Genomic DNA, 14,583 nt, shown 5'->3' with positions numbered 1-14,583 from the left:
GCCATCAACTGAAGGAGTGTTGTTCATGAGCACCGGGAGGGCCGACAGTTCAGAAGTATAAGCTGCAGGCACATAAAAGTATCGACTTGTCTGTTCTGATTAATCTTGCCTGTTAACTCATCAAGCTACATCTGCAGGCTGGGACCACAGGACGGATAATGAGCATGTGGCAAAGAATAGATGTTGGATGCGGAGTGAGTTGGGATGCAATTCCAAAAGTCAAAAGGGTGGGGCAAAGCGTTTCAAAGTCTTAATAGCCGCAGAAGGGAAAGCGTTTATGCTCCAAATTAAAAAGAAGCAACAGGCCAAGTATGAACACAAAATACATTCTACAGTTGACTTGGGGCTTGCACTGATTGATCACAATCCAAATAGGAATCCACGGAAAAGGCTCTGCATTCTTCCATTGGCATTTTCCCCTGTGCAGTGCAAAAATGACTGATCTGAACAGTGCCAGTATGAAAGTAATCTTGTGCACTGACAGCAATCTCCTTGTTTGGGTGCATGATGCGTGGCAATACACATTGTTTGAGTCGTGCGCTTCACCAAATATGATAGACGAGTGGCTGCTTTGGTGGCACTGACTGCACTTATACCAGACGCTAGAAAGGCTAATGTCCTAAATGGATGTGACACAAGAGTATACCGCAGTGAAACTCATTTTTATTCGAGGAAATGGCGCACCGACTGTGCCCGAGAGGAAAAATGAATGCAAGGGCATCATCGTGAAAGACAAACACGTCACAAATTATCTATAAATATATATACGTGTTGACACTTGCCCTCAATTTTTCTCTGCCGACCTTGCTGATGACCTCATAGAAGCTAAAGACGAGACTGGCATAATTGAGGTCATGTTTTGACTGGCCAGAGCACCCAGACGGCAAGTTAAGTGAGGCTGAGGTGTTGCCACCACACTGACCTTATATCAGCGGCATTACATATAACATTAGAAAATACATGATAAACCTTCAATTTTTGAAGAAAACTTTGCACTGAAACTGATTTACATCAGCCATTCACTGGCTCCATCTCTTACGTAAGCTGAAAGCATAACTACTCTTCCACTGTTTTTCTGCCATTTACGCTAAAAAGACACATTTTCTATTCCATTATAAGGCACATCTATCTCCAGGGGTCTCCGTTGTGAAAGAACACTTAATGCAACATTGAGCAGGGTCGTATAGCCTACATTCTAGTATTTATTACACATTTATAGTATTCTATGTGTGTCTATGTGCGAGGTTCACCTGAACTTGAGCCCACAGGCACACATTAAAATGAGAAAAGCCAACATTCGTGCACAACACGACACCTTAAAGCACTTTCCAGGCACAGCATGCATTTGTGGAACAGAAAGACATGCATGCAGCTTAATCCCTTGAACCTAATATCCTAATATACTATAAGATGCATGGCTGCTTAGAGGACAGAGGGTAAAACAGCTTTCAAATATTCATTCATTTCATTTTCTACCGATTATCCTCACAAGGGTTGCGGGGGGGCTGGAGCCTATCCCAGCTGTCTTTGGGTGAGAGGCGGAGTACACCCTGGACTGGTCGCCAGCCAATCACAGGGCACATATAGACAAACAACCATTCACACTCACATTCATACCTATGGACAATTTGGAGTCACCAATTAACCTAGCATGTTTTTGGAATGTGGGAGGAAACCGGAGTACCCGGAAAAAACCCACGCATGCACGGGGAGAACATGCAAACTTCACACAGAGATGGCCGAGGGTGGGATTGCCCTCCTTTCAAATATGTACAACTATAATGCATTCCATCATTTGATTTAGAAATACAGACATGCTGAATAAGTTACATTTAGGAACACCACGTTTGCATTTGCATGATTCAACATGTACAAAAAAAAAGAGTATGAAGAAACAGAACTTACTTAACCCTAACCCATCATATTTATTACTGAAAATTCAATCACACCATATCTGTTCTATGTTGTATAAATCCCTGTTAAACCCACCATTTTCCAATCTAAGTGTGCACACAATTTCTGTATGGACAGCAGGGAGTTATTTAACAGCTTGCAGGCGTGCTTTGTGCTCAAAGGTCCACACCAAGAAATGGCTTTTTAAAAATGCGGTATAAACAAACATAGGTCAAGAATGACTGTTAGTTGGGACTCACTCCTGTGGAATACTAACAAAGTACAGCATCTGATTGCAATACAAACTGGCGACATTTACAGACTTTGAGCTAAATAAACAATGCTAATTATACAGGTGGTGCAAGATTTAGTCAGCCTTAATGAATATTTATTTATCGATCTAGCTATCTGCTTTGCAACACTTGGTATGGATGAGCATGGCTTCAAATGTAATAAACGAGGCAATGATATGCAAGGGAATCTGCGTGCATTCGTTATGCTTTTAATTGGCATAGGAAAGACATGAATTCTGCAATGCCAGGTATGAAAAAGTCTGATTGGACCGACGGCATGATGCATTATAATGAGTGGACTTTGAGAGAGGATATTCAATTTCTTATGGAATTTCAAATATGGGAAAATTTTAACACAGAAAGGCAGCAGTAAAGAAGGACAAGTTATTTGCTTCCAGTCACGACCATGGTAGTCAATCCCGCAAAGTAGGATTACTTTATGATTATTTCTTTTTTTAAGAGAATATAAAACCTGTTTGAAACCTGTTTGAAACCTGTTTACGGCCTTCTAAATAAGGGTTTAACATTAACAGAGCCCTCTGGACATTAAATAACACCCCTATAGTCATCTTTACACTCATATTACTCGAGAAAATAATACATTTATGATATAAATAACACTTGTGCAAGTGTGTGTTGCAATTAATGTCTTCCAGACGTGTGGACAGGAAATGGTGAGATGGACGGCCACAAAAGTAGCCTAATGTCATTGGTCATTGGTCATTGATAATTCAAACCTGCAATAATATGTGATATACTGAAGGCGCAAAATTCCAACTGCAAAATGGTGAGGGATGACTGTGTGGTTTCCCGTATGTGCCCATAAGGCAACGACCATGTATGTCACGATTACAACATTTGTGGACACCTGTGCTACATGTATGTATGCATGTTAGCATTTTGAGCATAACCCATAGAGGGCGTCGTAAATGTCACGGTAATAGTGTGTCATCGCCAAGGAATCTAATGCGACAGCTGACTTACGTGGGCGAGGTTGTTTGTGCAGCACCTGCTCCAGGTCGCCCAGCATGGTGAGAATCACATCCTTATCCAGCTGAGCCGTCCCCTCACGAGGCCCTCCACCTGAAACCTCCTCCTCTGCCCAATAGCCACCATCCCTCTCCCTGCCTCCTCTCTTTCCACCACCCGTCCCTACTGCCGCGTCCTCATCAGAACGCCCGCTGCTGCCATCTTCATCTGTGCCTGCCTCCTCTGTGGCCTTGTGAACAGGCTCAGTCCGTGGTTGGCCGCTGTATGAAGCACGCTGCGGCCTTCCGCCTGCAGCTGTGCACCGCCAAGGGACAGGGATGAGTGAGTGTTCAGACTGAGAGAGCACCTTGGTGAGGGAGAGTGACAGGGATCGGGTTCGGGTGCCTCCACTTCGAGTAACCGCCTCCTTCCTGGGGCTTCCTTGCAGGCTGCCCCCCGCCCGTTGTGAAGAAGGGAATGGTGAAGAGCTCTGAGGTTGGCGAGGCGGAGGCTTGTCCAGCTGAAAAGCGTACACCCGTTGCTCGCCATCGCTGTGCAATGTTAAATTGGTAAGGGAGCGCTGCTTGATCCGCAGGTTGAGGTTGTCCGGAAGGGGTTGGGGAGGCCGCCGAGCCGGGCTGCCCCCTTGATATACAGAGAACTCTGCTCCCCTCTTCATGTCTTCTCACGGAACCCCTCCCTTTTTTCCGGCTTACCTCTTTGCTGCCTTTGGCTCAGCAGGTAAATCGAAGTGTGCGCGTACATCCACCTGCAGTGTATTCATCTTGGCTGGACTGTTGCTGCGAATGACACCAAAGGATGGAGGTGGAGGAGGTAGAGACACGTGTCCCACGCCTCCTGAACTGTGGTCCGGGTTTGAGGTGAGAGAAAAAACCCCTTCAGGTAGATAATCCAGATAGTCCATAGTCTCCATCACATTTTACTATCTATCTCCTTCACCGCTTCCTCGCCGGTCCTCATGCTGTGTCTTCTTGCCTCTCTCACCACAGTCAGGGGTGTGAATGAGCCACTCGCTACATCTCCCTTTTCCCTCTCTTTTCTCCTCCTCCTCCTTGCACGCTCTTTTTCCTCTCTTATTAAACGACAGTCTTCTTTCATTCACTCTTATCTGGCCCCCCTTCTCCTCCTGCTCATAATTACCACCTCGCCGCTACACATCTCCTCACTCTGTGGCGGTCTCCTCGCAGCGGAGAATGAGCGGGTGGTGGAGCCACAGCTAGAGGACTCGCATCGCTCTTTCTCTCTTCGCTCACTGTTGAGCATCCTCTCTTTCTCTTAATCCACCCCCCCTCCCTCATTCTTTTCCTTTCTCCTGTCAGCTCCTTATCTCTCCTCCCTCAAACTATCCCTCCACCTTTACCGTCGCAGTCTCTCCATCTCGTTCCCTCGCAGGGCGAGTTGTTTGGATAGTGCACCTGTAAGCTCACCGCCCCTTGCTGCTGCCCAACTTAATTAAATGCTATCTGGAGGCGCTTAACGTTGAGTCTGTCAGCTTATCGTGGATCAGCAATGAGATGGCAAAACCAACATATTACTCATCAATCAGTGCAAGCTTTATTAGCCCCCAGCTACCATGTGCATGTTGGACAAACTCTGAAACAGGGCTATAGTGTCCCTTGACACTTTGCAAAAATCCACCCTTCAACAACCAAAAATATGCCATGCTGTGCTGAGCGTGTGTCATGGTATCTAAAATAGCAGACCAGAAGATGACGCTGCCTATAAAACAGCTCTACAACATCTATCTATCCATCGCTACACATTCTCTATTCGTTTGTCTTTAATTAGCCACTGGTGACAACACAGGAATTCATTTATTTTCTTCCGCTTATCCTGGTGACCAGTCCGGGGCACACCCTGGCCAATCACAAGGCACATATATACAAACAACCATTCACACTCACATTCATACCTATGGACAATTTGGAGTGGCCAATTAACCTAGCATGTTTTTGGAATGTGGGAGGAAACCGGAGTAACCGGAGAAAACCCACGCATGCACGGGGAGAACATGCAAACTCCACACAGAGATGGATTGAACTCCAGTCTCCTAGCTGTGTGGTCTGCGCGCTAACCACTCGACTGCCGTGCAGCCCAACAGGAATTCAAGTGTAAATGATTAAATGTAAGTAAACTAAAGTAAAGTCATAGATATGCTGTGAATGAACTGTGTTGTTGAATCATCCATGTGACGTTCCTTAATGTAGCTTGTTAAGTGTGTCCCAAACAAACCAATGCATACCATACCAAGATCACATTTTCAATATCAGATTCAATAACGAAATTGGCATCATGACTTCCCCTCTGTTGTTTGCTAACTTGTCCAACCTGTGAGACACTGTTTTTCAACAGGTCTCTGTGCGTGAGTGACAGGAAGAAAAGCTCTGACTCATTTGAGTGCATCTGTTGATTTACTGAGCATCAAATGTACAACCTTCAGGTTGTGACACCACTCTAGCACCTGAGCCATACACTAACTTTCAGGACATTTGCACCCTTTTCCAAGTCAAAAAGTTCATCTGCATCTTCAGTGTTGAGAAAATTCTCCTATGGTATCTTCAGCAGAACTACTTGGTTCCTCCTCTCCGCGAAAAAAAAAAAGAGTTCACAAACTAAAGGATGCGAAACGGCAACGGGATTTGTGACAACAACAAACAACAAGTGTTTTACGAACGGCGCTGCAGTCTAATTTTACCCTCCAAATTAAAACCCTGGGAAAAGCCACGGTCGAAGCGAAACGTCTGGTATGCCACTTCCAACTTCTTCTCCAAATCTCACATGACAAGCAGTTCATTCAATGTTTGTTCATTTTATTTTACTTTAATCTATAAAATGCACTTAAGAGATGAGAGAATCAGCTGCATCATGCATGTTTTACCACATATATAGTCCAGAACTCCAGGGACAAAGCACAAGAGGCACGTTATATTTCTACTGGATTATCCTGCAAGTGAAGCTGTGTTTGCTCTGCATGTGTCATACGTGTGTGACGCAGTGTGGGGATTGTCACAGACGATGGCAGCCGTGGGGGTGTAAACAAAGAGCCACAGATGCTCTCTGTGTCTGACTGTCAGTGCTGACCTTTTCCATTCACGGCACAACACAAGCGCAGGAGGGGGGCGATGCCCAAATAGACATAAAAAGACACCCATCACCTTCCAAACACACATTGAAAGGACACGATTAGCACCTTGTAGGAACCACATCAGTGTCTATCTTGCAAGTATAACCTTCATTTTCCTTTAATGCTTCAGCGGACTCCCTCTTCCCTCCTCGAATCCAAACACAGATACTGATAAAGCAGACCCCCCAAGTGCAAGGGTGTCTAATCTTGTGTGTAAATGCACAGAGGTATATTGACATTGCACACTGTAGAGAAGCCCACCATGTGTTGTTCCCCATACCTGATATCTCCTCCAGGCACTGTTTGGCTGTCTTGCTGTAGACCAGCTCACCCTTGGTGGGGCTGAGGCAGGGGTCGGCCGGGGCCACCATGGTGCAATCATTCTCTGAGAATGTCCTGGAGGCACACAAAATAAATCATGAGAAGAGGAGAAAATAAAATAGCCCTCCTCGAAGTCTTTGGAACAGTTTCCCCAAGGATGATAATTATATTCAAATGGAGTTTAATACACAATGAATTACTGTTATATAGAATCAAGGGCATTTTTAGACAGTAATTGTGATTATTTTCATTATTGTTGTGTTGCTGCTGGTACTAGAGCAACATATAATGTACAAAGACTATACATAATATATACAGTAAATGGAATTTACCCGAATGTACACATTAAAGCTTGTTTTTAATCATGCCTACTGATAAAGAATTCTAAATCAGTGCAGGTCTGCAATATGTTGGGCTTAAAATACATCCCTTCTGACAGGCACTTGAGGCTGTATTTGTGCAGTAACTAGCTATTTCTACAATTACACTAAAGATATCAAATGACAAAAAATGTCCGCTTCTCAAAAAATGATGTTAAAATGATAGGTGCACGCTAAATATCGGACAGACAATTGTGTGAAGTGAAGAATTACCACATTAAACAATAGCTCAGATAACACCTAAATTAAAAAAAAAATATCCAATGACGTGAGGTTATCTGTACTGTTCTGATGAGAAAATCAAGCGCTCCTTTTTTCTTGTTAACAGCTGTTAACAGCCTGTCTTAATGTAAACTCGTAAACAAACATTCACTGCCGTTAAATCTGAATTAAATTGAAACAAAATAGATAGAAAAAGTTATCGGTTATCATTATCAGTCTTGAGAAGCAGGAAATTATTGGTATCATTATCGGCTTGAAAAAATATTTACATGAATTGCATTGCAAAAAAAACCCTGAATTAATGAAGCACACATACATGCATATCTTGCACAATTTATTTTTTAAATACCCACCATTATCCAACATCAATAACACCATGCACTTAATTACCGAAAGAAATTTTGCGCCATGGTTTAAATGGGAAAAGGTAACACATGAATGTGGGATCAAAAAGGTCATTTTAAATGGCTTTCTTTGGGAAATGTAATGCAGCAAAACTAAAATAAATGGTTCAAATCCTTTTAAAACACATTTCTACCAGGTAATGGTGAGAGCCACTTATTGACTTTTAAGGTTGATTAAAGCAGCAAGAAGAAGGAATAAGGAACAGTGTCTTCCTCATGTTGATATATTAATAAGGCAGTGGATTGTGGGTCTGCGGTGATAAAAGAGCTTTGCTACAGTCAACAGATGGACACCTCAAAAGGGAGGAGGGGACATCTCAGATGAAACACTTTCTGTGTGTGTGTGTGTGTGTGCAATACGTGTGTGTAATCAGAGTCCTGTCGGAAGTAACAAAGATGGGGTCCAGTACACTTGATGATAACAGTCGCACATGCACACAAACATAAACATACACATGGCAGGACAAATAGAATATACACACTATATACCTGCAGAGAGGCAGATAAAAACTGTCACGCAATCAAGCATGTGAAAAATCTTGTTTTCGTTGCCTCGGTGCATTCATATTTATTCTCTATCGCTGATATGCACAACACTTTAGACCCAAAATAATGGGTTATAAATTGGGGAAGGCAGATAGCTGCTGCAATAATAAGTCATTCATATTTATGAGATGGTGATTCTGCCATTTAGAGGATGCTTTGTAAACACTTTTACTACGAATACTGACTTTTACTTTCTGCTGTTAACATCCCCTGCTTTATATAATGAAGATTGATTGAATTATGTAATGAGTCTTGTCAGCATTAATCAGCATAGAAGTACTCCAGGCACTTCCTGCAATATGTGATATCCATGTGATTCTAGGAATAAAACAATGAAATCCGGCCAGTAAACCTTGTTTGTGTTTATTCCAATAAATTAGGTCAACTCGGTTAAGCGTGGGTGTGGCATGAACCAAACTTCCCCTAAAAGTGTATGTGGGGGAGAGAAAAATGCCGTTTTTAATGAAAATTTCCAAAACTGGACTGAGAATGGTGGTAAATTGCAACACCACATGAGGCTTTTAGACTTAAGACCAACCTGCTGATGGTTGCAGATGATGCAAGAAGAAACAGGGCTGATGTGACAACAGAATTACTGGCATGTTCAGAGCCCACAAATCGAGTCAGCACAGGTGAGGATTAGCTTAAATGTGCAATCGCTCCATTTTGTTGACTGACACCGATAATCCCCGCCTGCATTTCTCTTTAAAGGATGGATTTCCACAACATGGCTGACGTAACCCAAAACCCCAATACGGTACCAGTGTGCAGGAAGCTAACTGGCCTCACTTTATAGCTCCAGTATTCCCATTATGCAGTAAATAGAAGTTATATTTATACACATTCTGTGGTAAGTTTGGACTAAATTCTCTGTGCTTCAAAGCTCTTCAATATTTCCTGCACAGAGCAGAAACAAGGCTGCAAGGTAGAGGTTCTGATAGTCTGAGCAAGCGATATTATGCAAGAGTTTGGAGCCGAGCGGAGAATATCTGCACGCAAAGCGGAGGAGAGAGAACAAGGTAACGTTATAAAACCTGAATGTCAAGAAAACTGGAGTCACATGGATTCTACCCACCAAGAATGCTACACTGCCTTCTGGGTGTGGGAATTTCTTTTGTGTAGGATATACTCTGAACACAGCAGATGCAAATACCGATGTATAGTGTAGAACAAAGTGAGAATTTAATGCTGTTACATGACTTTAAAGGAATTTTTTGTGTTTTTCTGATTTGGGGACTTGGCAGATTGTGTAGCTGGAGATCAGCTAGGCGTACAGGCGTGTTCAGCGGTCAAAATGCGTGCTTGTTGTCAGGTATGTTGGAGGAAAGGGCGTGGATTCAATAATGCATTTATTTTTCCTAATATTTTCAGAATGGACTGGCAAGCCCCAAAGATGGACTGGTCAAATGGTGACCCCTGCAGTAAATAATACCAGTAAATGGTGCCTATTTTCTCCCCTACTTTTTCAGTAATATTGCCCAGCAAGAATGTCAACAAATCACAAATTGTCTATGTACTGTACTTGATGATGATAGGATGTTTGCAACTTAACAGCGGCGTCATTAGGCCTATTTTAGGGGGGCTTTAGTTTTATTATTATCATCAAATAATTTGATATTTTTTATTGATTTTTTTTTTAACAAAAAAAATCTGACAAATTTCATATAATAGGGCAAAAGGCTAATAAGCAGGCCAATAAGCAGGCTAATACTAGCCTACTACTACTAGTAGTTAGTAGTAGTAATAATCAGAAAAAGAATAATGATGATAGTAATAATAATAGGCTAATTAATAATACAATAATGATTATTATATAATTGATCACTGTCCACTGGACAGAATGGTTGCAGAGCTTGAATGGCGGTTTTGGCGGTGCAGATTGTGTGTACTTGTGTACATTTAATGGTGGCCTAAAACAATTGAGTATCTCTACTAAATATGTCCAAAAGTGGGAAAGTTATATCCCGGTTCTTGTTCGTTATTTGTTTTTTTGATTTTTTTGAAGGTCTACTACATTCATTCATATCCTGTGCATCTCCAGAGGGCTAAGTCCTCCCTGTCCTCAGAACCTAGTGACGCCTGGTTAGAAATAACACTATCACTCAACGAAGGAACAGCAGCTGCAGCGGTTTAAACTTTCTAAATGTGTGGGATCTAAGTTGCACTAATGCTCGGAGGAAGGAGGCGCCAGCTGAACGTTGGCAGAGCGAGAAGGTAGACAGAAGTGGGAGAAGGGGTGAGGGATTAAGCCGTGTTTAATGGGATTGCAAACTCTCATTCTCTCTCAGAACAAAAGGCCTCCGAGAGACTTTGGCAGCTCCTCTAAAAAATTTTTCTTGGATTATGTTTGCTGTCGTCTGAGAAAATCAGCCCTCATGGGCAAATTTACACAGCTTGAGTGCATCTCTGTGGGTGTGTAACATCAGGAAACCACATTTGGATGGAACATAGAAGTCTTACCTGTACATGAAGGGAGCCACGGTGGCAGTATTGGGGTGGTTGTGCTGTTGCTGCTGTGGGAGTTGAACGACACCATTCCCCCCAAGCGCTCCTCCTCCTGCCAGCATTCCATTGGAACCAGACAGGGCTGAGGTACTGGTGGAGGAGGTCATGCTGGTTCTCTTGCCCTCTGGACCTCCGCTGGAGCGTTGCATGTAGCAACCTTGCCCACCTTTTGACATCTTGGCTCTGTCCCCCTCGCCTGCTCGCAGATTTGCAGCGCTGTTTAAGCCCGCCTGGCTTTGCGACTGACCCTGAGGCTTTGCCCCAGTTGTAGAGGGGGCTTTAAGTCCTGGCTTGGGGATGCCACTAGAACCCGTGGAGGCTGTGGCGTCTTTCTTTCCTGGCTTGGCTCCCTTCGGTACAAGGCTGGCAATTTTGGAGGTCTTCTTTGTAGAGTCCGCAAAAGACTCCCGCTCCTCTTTGGATTGGAGCTTGCTCCCAGACTTGCTTTTGTCATCCTTGTCTTTGGATGTGGCCGCTGACCTGCTGGCATTGGCAGAACCCTTTGAAAATGAAGGGGATGAAGATGAGGTCTTGCTTGTTGCAGTCAGAGACGATGTGGCGGTCTTAGAGGGCATTTGTTTCGCTGTCGCGCTGCTACTGCTGCTGCTGCATACAGACCCTGTGGGCGTAAGTCCATCTTCACCATACTCTGAAAGGTCATCCTCCTCCTGCAGAGCCATTTCAGCCATAGATGGTGATACTCGGGAGGCGGATCGAGGGTTAATGAGACGGAACTTCTCCAGCATGGACCTCTGGGGTCCACCTACTTTGGACCCATCATTACCATGTGTTTGGATGCCCTCTTGGATATTTGGTGAAGGTGATGGAGAAGGTGAATGTGTGGGGCTGGCCAGCATGGATGAAGTGGCACTGTGCTTGAGGTTCATAGACTTGCTGCGCCAAGACTTGCTAGCGGCGGGGGAGGGAATGGCAGAGGCCAGCTGCTGCCCACTTAGGCTGGTGGGAACAGTCCCAGTTACACCGCTTCCATTCATCCCGCCGGGTACTGGGATGCTCCTCATCGCCTCTGGAAGAAAGAAAGGAAAATCATGAGTTTTTTTAGGACCAATCAGCCATTTCACTACAACATCTACTATAGCATGGATAATACCTGGAGGTGAATGAAACTCTTAACTATAAAATTCAACAATAAGTGTATGAGTTAAAGTCAACTTTGAAACACTCTACTCCCTCTTGGCAAACCTCATGGTTTGACAATTCAGCTTTTCTATTGCTGAAAACTTTTACAGTCTTCCTGGATTTTTAGGTTTCCACATTTTTAGAAGTTGGAAGTACAGGCAGTTCTTCTCCGGTTGGGTTTGCACATTGTTTGAAAAAATACACCTTGAGAAACCTGAAACTTTGGAAATTCCCTTTTCACAGAGTTAGCTTCATTATGCTACAACATAGTCACTACTCCAGCGATTCTGAAGGTGCCTTGATAATGTTAGAGCTCTTGGGCAGCCCAAAACGCTAGGGCAGTGCTTTCCTGAGTGGCAACAATGACAAAAGTAACAACCAGATTGTTGTTGGGGCTGGAACTAATCAATCTGGAACATCAGTCACTCTTATTGTATACGTTTCTCTGTTCATGTTTACAGTAATCTTTTATAGTTTAGAGTCATTTTTATTGCAAAGAACCATCATGTGAAAAGGATGGTTCATCAGATGGTCAAAAGTTTAAGACCACAGCCTTTAAAAGGCAAAATCCTGGCAAAAATGTGCATTCAATGCCATTTTCTCTCAGGTTTCACACCAATGTCTTGATGGCAAAGGCAAAAAAGCTCTCTGTGAACGTGGTGGGATTGTTGAACTGCATAAGCAAAGCCTCTGGCAGCGCATCACTGCTGCTGAGATTGGATGCAGTAAGACAGGCATTTGAAACCTCTTCAAAGATCCTGTGGGTGATGGAACAAAAAAAGTCAAGTGGTAGACACACAATAATGTCAACGGCCCTGAGTCGGAGGATCCGAGGATCTGAGAATGTCAAGACACAATATGATCCTGGGCCCAAATGAAGGTTATTGCTGTTCCTGAGTGGAGTCTAATAACCATCTGTGAGAGAAGGGTTTGAACGGTTGAGTCCCCTTCAATGCCACAAAAATTGCCTGTTTAGAATTTGCACGAGGACACCAAACATGGAACACTGAAAGGTGGAAGAAATTTGTATTCTCTGAGGAGAAAAAAATGAACATTGACGGTCCTGATGACTTCCAATGTTGCTGGCATGAGAAGGGATGTGACACATGTTTTACACCCCCATCAGGATTTGGGGTGCTTTTTCCTTCAATGGAAGAATGGAGCTTCAAGTTGTGCAGGGGCATCAAAGGGCAGCTGTCTATGAAGAGATGTTGCAGGCTCGTCTGTGTGGTAATATCTGGCTTTTTCAACAGCCTCAAAAGAGGAATAACGTCACTCTTTTGGACCATCCTGTGTGTTCCCGTGATCTAAATCCAACTGAGAACATTTGGGGATGGATGGTAAGGGAAGTTTACAAAAATGGGCATATCAATTCCAGACAGTGGATGCCAGTAAAGCCATATTCACCCCGTGGCACAACATTCTCAATAGCCTCCTAGAAACACTGGCATCAAGCATGACCATGCTAATGAGCTGTGTTAGCCACCCCATAGCTATGTGTGCTACAGTGCTAACATTGCACTCACACTTTTATCGACTATCATGCTAGGTTAGCCTATTTGCTGAAGGAACACCAAAATTCTAACTCACAAATCTTGAGCTGACCTCCAGCATCTGGACAGATGGCTGAGCTTCAGGCTTTATTTTAAGATATGTAGCGAAGCCTGCATTTCTTTACAAAGCTGTCCTCCGTGAAATGTTGTGGGCATATGGGCACATTGGACGATTATCACATCCACGAGGAAGGAGGTTGAAAAAAGTGACTATTTGAACCCGTCTTCTCTCAAAAGAAGCAAACAAGTGAAGGACGATCATTAAAAAGACAATGGGGGACCTTATCTACATAAATACTTAAACAAATAAGACCACAATGTATCTCACTGTGCATTCTCCAGCTATGCATATGTACCCTAAAAAACAACGATGGGGTGACTAAAACGACAGAAAATGCGACACAGCTGACAGCATGAAGTTATGCGCCATTTAACTGAATGTCTGTCAATCAGTCAGCGTAGCGGGAAGGGGTTACATGTTGTGAGTCACCCTCTCCCTCACATTATAATGCTCCTTCGGGCAGGCAAAAGTGGGTTCAGCTTAGGTTGGTATACCGAGACTCTTTTAACAGGCTTACATGTGTGACAGCATCCCTTAACACTTGGGGAAGGAAAAAAAAACGCCTGCCTGGGTGCACGCTCCCAAACGTAAAATGCAATATGAGCTCCATATTCTATTGCCAAGAATATACACTCACTGGTTCCATCATTAGACACACCAGGACAATTGAACCACAACCAATACAATCCAATGGACAAAGACAATCTGCTCTGAGCATTGTCTGCCTGTTGATAAAAGAACAACTCTGTAGGTGTCTGTGTGTGTGTATATAGAGACTAATATCAGGCAATGACATGTGTGGATAATTATTCCGTGCATGACAGAAGCCCTCAAGGTAACACATGGGTGTGAATGATAGAGGTTGTAAGTAATGCATGTTCAAGTATCAGGTCAATTAACCCCATCTTTAGAGAGCCCACCCCGCCATCCGTCGGCCCCCTGAGGCTGTTTCGCAGCCCCGCCACTTTTCATCGTGCAGTGACTTTGCTGTTACCATGGCAACTGACTTTTTTTTGCACACCGGCCAAGGAATTAAATGTCACTTCATGTGGCCGGTGATGGATAGATGGGCAAATAAAAACTTGCATGTGAGTCATATGAATGTTTGTAAACACACATTCTTGGTACTTTTACAGACATACGGCTACTTT

General features: G+C 43.6%; 1 protein-coding gene across 5 annotated transcripts in view; it reads right to left on the bottom strand.

Annotated features, from left to right (window-relative positions):
* Nucleotides 1–14,583, bottom strand: part of nav3 (neuron navigator 3) — a 126,987-nt gene that overhangs the window by 43,132 nt on the left and 69,272 nt on the right. For all 5 annotated transcript variants that reach the window (XM_058077401.1, XM_058077403.1, XM_058077404.1 and 2 more), the window contains exons 8-9: nt 10,634–11,705; nt 6,581–6,696 (exon numbers count right to left, since the gene is read on the bottom strand). In XM_058077401.1, the coding sequence (XP_057933384.1) occupies nt 6,581–6,696; nt 10,634–11,705 (1,188 nt within the window). The remainder of the gene's footprint in view (nt 1–6,580; nt 6,697–10,633; nt 11,706–14,583) is intronic.

This window comes from Doryrhamphus excisus, chromosome 7, assembly GCF_030265055.1.
Source record: "Doryrhamphus excisus isolate RoL2022-K1 chromosome 7, RoL_Dexc_1.0, whole genome shotgun sequence".
In the NCBI taxonomy this organism is placed as follows: Eukaryota; Metazoa; Chordata; class Actinopteri; order Syngnathiformes; family Syngnathidae; genus Doryrhamphus; species Doryrhamphus excisus.
The sequence above is the reverse complement of the archived record's forward strand: the minus strand, read 5'-3'. Positions and strand labels throughout refer to the sequence as shown.